The 4,689-nt window shown below is 41.9% G+C and overlaps 1 protein-coding gene across 1 annotated transcript; it reads left to right on the forward strand.

Moving 5' to 3' along the window:
• The first annotated feature begins 842 nt into the window (after window positions 1-842).
• On the forward strand, window positions 843-1,787 carry LOC122482669 (olfactory receptor 10T2-like). Its single transcript, XM_043578983.1, has one exon. It carries the CDS (start codon window positions 843-845, stop codon window positions 1,779-1,781), a length of 939 nt encoding a protein of 312 aa, XP_043434918.1. The 3' UTR covers window positions 1,782-1,787.
• Window positions 1,788-4,689: the final 2,902 nt, after the last annotated feature.

Raw genomic sequence — 4,689 nt, forward strand, 5'->3', positions numbered from 1 at the left:
CAGAATATGCCATTCTAGAATGAGACAGTACTTTCAAAATCGCGTTAAGTTCAAACTACTCCATTATATTATATATACACAATGGAAAAAAACTTCAATGAGAAGTTTTTAAGAACTTTAAAATTATTGATATGTATTAAAAAGCAAATAATATTGTATATCTCTTTGTTTTTAATCTTTGTAAACTGAATACTGCTATGGATAGAAATCTAGCAGAAGTTACAACATGTTATCTTCATTTCTATGGTCTAGTCATTGCTACAGTTATCACCTTTGGAGCTGGGTCATGGTGATGTACTGATGAAAAAGTATTGCATTAACCTCCTTACATTTTTTAAATGACATATTCATTTTATACAATTTAAATTTTTGAATTATATTGCTCACTGAATCAATAGTTTACTAAGCACACCAAACTACCAAGTTACCAGTAGATCTCAAAAAGTATTTGAAAATGTGTCATCACAAAATCCAGTCGGTGAGAACAAAGCAATTTTATTCCTATTTTCCTGATTACATTCAGATCCTGATTGGAAAAGAGAGAGATAAGAGTGCTTTTGTGAGTAGGATCCAAGAAGATATTTGGGCCCATCCTCAGTTATTCATACAGATTCTCATACTAGAATCATTCTGATCACTCTAACTCCTGAACTTGACATCAATCCAGTGTATTTAGCATCCCTTTCTCAGACTCTCCCCTGAAGAGTTGCCTGAAACTTCCTCCAGTTCCCCTGATTAAAGTCTAGGTGAGATCTGTGCAGTGGCAGGTTTTTATAACCATCTCAGAGTCTTAACCTCAAGAAGCTCTGCATCTTTGGAAGAAAGTTGCTGCCTGCATTAGGATGATGGGCAATCATACCACAGCGAGCACATTCCTTCTGTGGGGGTTTTCCAGTTTCCCAGACTTGCAGGGTCTCCTCTTTGTGATGATTTTCTTCTCCCATGTGATCATCCTAGCTGCAAATGTGTGCATAATGGTGGCCATCAAGCTGAGTCACAACCTTCACACCCCCATGTATTTTTTCCTCTGTGGTCTGTCCTTTTCAGAAACTTGTACCACTATGGCAATCATCCCCCGCATGCTAGTGGACTTGCTATCAGATAGCAAGGCCATCTCTCTTCCTGAGTGTGCCACACAGATGTTTTTCTTCTTTGGCTTGGGAGCCAATAACTGCTTCATCATGGCTGCCATGTCTTACGACCGTTACACTGCCATTCACAGCCCACTGCGCTATAAGGTCTTGATGACCCATAAGATCTGCTTTCAGTTCATGATGGCCTCTTGGATGGCTGGGTTCCTGGTTTCTCTGTGCATCGTCATCACTGTATTCAACTTGTCTTTCTGTGACTCCAACATCATCAAGCACTTCTTCTGTGACATCTCACCTGTGGTCTGCCTTGCCTGTGATTACACCTCCCATCACGAAATGGCTATTTTTGTGCTCTCTGCCTTCGTGTTGGTGGGCAGCTTTGTTTTCATTATGATGTCCTATGTCTTCATTGTGTCCAGAGTTGTGAAGATGCCCTCTACCAAGGGGAAGTATAAGGCCTTCTCCACTTGCTCCTCCCACCTCACTGTGGTGTGCATACACTATGGATTTGCTGGCTTTGTCTACTTGAGGCCCAAGGACAGGGACTCATTCCGTGAAGACATGCTGATGGCGGTCACATACACAGTGCTGACACCTCTGCTTAACCCCATCGTTTACAGTCTCAGAAACAAAGACATGCAGACAGCCCTAAGGAAGGTATTAGGCAAGACAAATAGGTTCATCCCTTAGATGGGGAGTAGAAGAATACCGGACATTAAAAATGTACAGACTGTTGATAAATATAAGTGGAAAAAGTGGAGTATTTCTAATCAAATCAACCCTTTGTGTACAAAACATTTGAAGTATTAACTAATTACCTAATATATCCTGGCACCAGCATTTTTTCTAGTACAAACTATATATAGTTTTAAAATATGTGTAAATATGTGTGTATGCATATATACATACAAGAATGCATGAGTGAATCAAAACATGTTTTGTGACACAGTATTTTCACAGTAGGAGCTGAATGAATCTGTTAATGGATTATTGTTTTGGTGTCATTTCTAAGAACTTTTTGACTAGTTGTACATTTTGAATATGTTCTCCTCTTTTCTCCTATTCTTAAGGTTTATCGTTATACATTTTACATCTAGGTCCTTATTGTGTTTTGAGTTAATACTTATATAAATTGTGAGGTTTTATGTTGAGGTGCTTCTGCCCTCCATGGATGTCTCATTCCTCCAGAGCCATTTGTTGAAAGCCCTTCCTTACACTGGATTCCTTTGTACCTTTTAAAAAAATCAGCTGAACACACTTGTATAGGTCTTTCTCTGGGTTCTCTTCAGCCTCAGTGGTTTATACATCTATTCTTTCATCAGTACCACACTTCCATCAGTATCCTTCACTTTATTCTTCTCTTTAAAAATTATTTTATATATTCTAGGACCTTTCTTTTTTAGTGCTTAGCATTTAGTGCCGTGAATTTTCCTCTTAGTACTGCTTTAGTTGAGTCTCACTTGTATTGATATTTGCCTTTTTATTTTCATTCTGTTGTATGTTATTTTTTAAATACTGAGGTCCCAGGTCTTTTTTTTTATCATTTATTTTTTGTTTAGAGAATTACTTTAGCAATCACTCAAAGGTAGTTTTGTTAAACAGAGCAAATTTTCATAGCTTTCCTTCATCTGAAATGTCTTTATTACTCCTTCGTTTCTGAAGGCTATATCTTGCCAGTTGTAAATACATTTGCCAATTCTTTGCTTTTAGTACAGATGGTCCCTAACTTACGACAGTTTTGGCTTGTAATTTTTTTTTAACTTTACATCGGTGTGAAGGCAATTTTCATTCAACAGAACCCATACTTCAGTTTTGAATTTTGACCTTTTCCTGGCACTTGTGATACTGGGTGGCGGCATGGAGTTACAACAGGAGAACACACAACCGATAACACTCAAAACCATTCTGTACTCACACAACCATTCTGTTTTTCACTTTCAGTACAGCATTCAATAAATTACATGAGATACTCACTACTTTATTATAAAATAGGATTGTGTCAAATGGTTTTGCCCAACTGTAGGCTAATGCTAGTGTTCTGAGCATGTGTAAGGAAGGCTGGGCTAGGTGTTCTGTAGGTTAGGTGCCGGGGTCCAGCCCTAGCAGGTCCAGGGGTTCCCGAATGATGAACAGCATTGGCGAAAATAAAATAAAATAAAATAAATGGATACAGACAACAGCAGTGTGTTAGACTGGCCGCTTTATTGTGGCAAGCGTGGCATTATATTTGTTAGCAAAATCCTTGTAGCATGTGTTATCTATGTTTCTCGTCATTACCTAATTCTAAAAATGTTCCTTTGTGTAGTCACCCATTAGGGAACAACATAGTTATTTTCTTGTAACATTCCCTCCTGCCCTTTCAAGGTCATCTAGCTCTCAACACCTCAAGTGGAATGTTTTACAAGGACATGACTTCTTAATTGTTCCTTTGTACCATTTGCAGTACAAGGGACAAAAGTATTCACTTTGGGGTGCCGGGAGGGAGCCAGGAGGGTCCTGGGAACCCACGCCTTATGTGCTCCCAGAGAGACAATGTATACCTAGGAACTAATGAATCATTCTGTACCTTAACCCACCAGGTCCAGTTATCATCTGGAATGCCTCCTGGGGGCCAAGTGGGCCTAGGGGTTGGAGTAACTTGTATCCATAGATACATTCCTTTGTTGCTGAGTGGGGATTTTGAACCCATTTGTCCCCCTCCTTGGCTGGGAAATATATGGGGCTATCCTTCCTTTAGGTAGAGGAGAGTGGCAAGGGCTGGATGTAGGGCCGCATAATTTCCCTGCGTAATCTTCTTCTTTCCCCGATGGTTCTTTTCCTGGGGGGTCTGTCATGGGCAATTCCCCAACCGACAGATCCCCAGGTACTTTCATTGGTAGGGGGGGTTGCCCTGACCAACGCTAAGGCCACATTACATAAAAGCAGGAGTACAAGAAGCTTCACTGTCAGTGGGCCGCCATGCAGTGCCGATCCGTCCACTGCCCGGGCTCTGCCATCAGGCTGGTTGGATAGCTTGGCTTCCAGCAGTTAGGCATATGAAACGCGTTTTCAGCCCTGTTGAAGTGTAGCTGCAAGCACTATGTGAGTGTGTGTGTTCAGCTTCCTACTGGGCACTACTGACACAACTCTAGCAAAATGGAGTGCCAACTCACGCTGCCTGCCTACACATGGCTGAGATCCATCTCAGCCCTGATCTTCATCCCTGATGATGAAGCCATCTTCAGCCCTGATGGCTCTTTCTCGAGAGTTTGACACTGGCACATGCCTCCTTGCCTCCAGGTAAGCTCAGCTCTTTTTTGGGCTCCACTGCTACTAAGCAGGGGAGCAGAGAGCTGGTTCACGCTGCCTTATTGTTGCAGGGTATGGGGGAAAGCTCAGCTACCCACTGGTGCACTCCCAAGTAGGGCTGGAGGCACAAGGAGCAGATACCATTACCAGTCACCTCACACTCCCTCATTAAGTCTCATGCTGCCAGGTGACAGTGGAGGCTCATTTTGCCCCTGGACTCCGCTGACATTACCCTGGCAAGGGATTCAGAGGGTGGGTGGGGTGAACATCAGCAACCTGCTTGGCCCCACCGAAACCTGGAGGTGGGTAG

This window comes from Prionailurus bengalensis, chromosome D1 (assembly GCF_016509475.1).
Source record: "Prionailurus bengalensis isolate Pbe53 chromosome D1, Fcat_Pben_1.1_paternal_pri, whole genome shotgun sequence".
In the NCBI taxonomy this organism is placed as follows: domain Eukaryota; kingdom Metazoa; phylum Chordata; class Mammalia; order Carnivora; family Felidae; genus Prionailurus; species Prionailurus bengalensis.

Excerpts from the sequence above, each read along its gene's own strand:
- LOC122482669 (XM_043578983.1), top strand. The coding sequence starts at position 843 with ATGATGGGCAATCATACCACAGCGAGCACATTCCTTCTGTGGGGGTTT.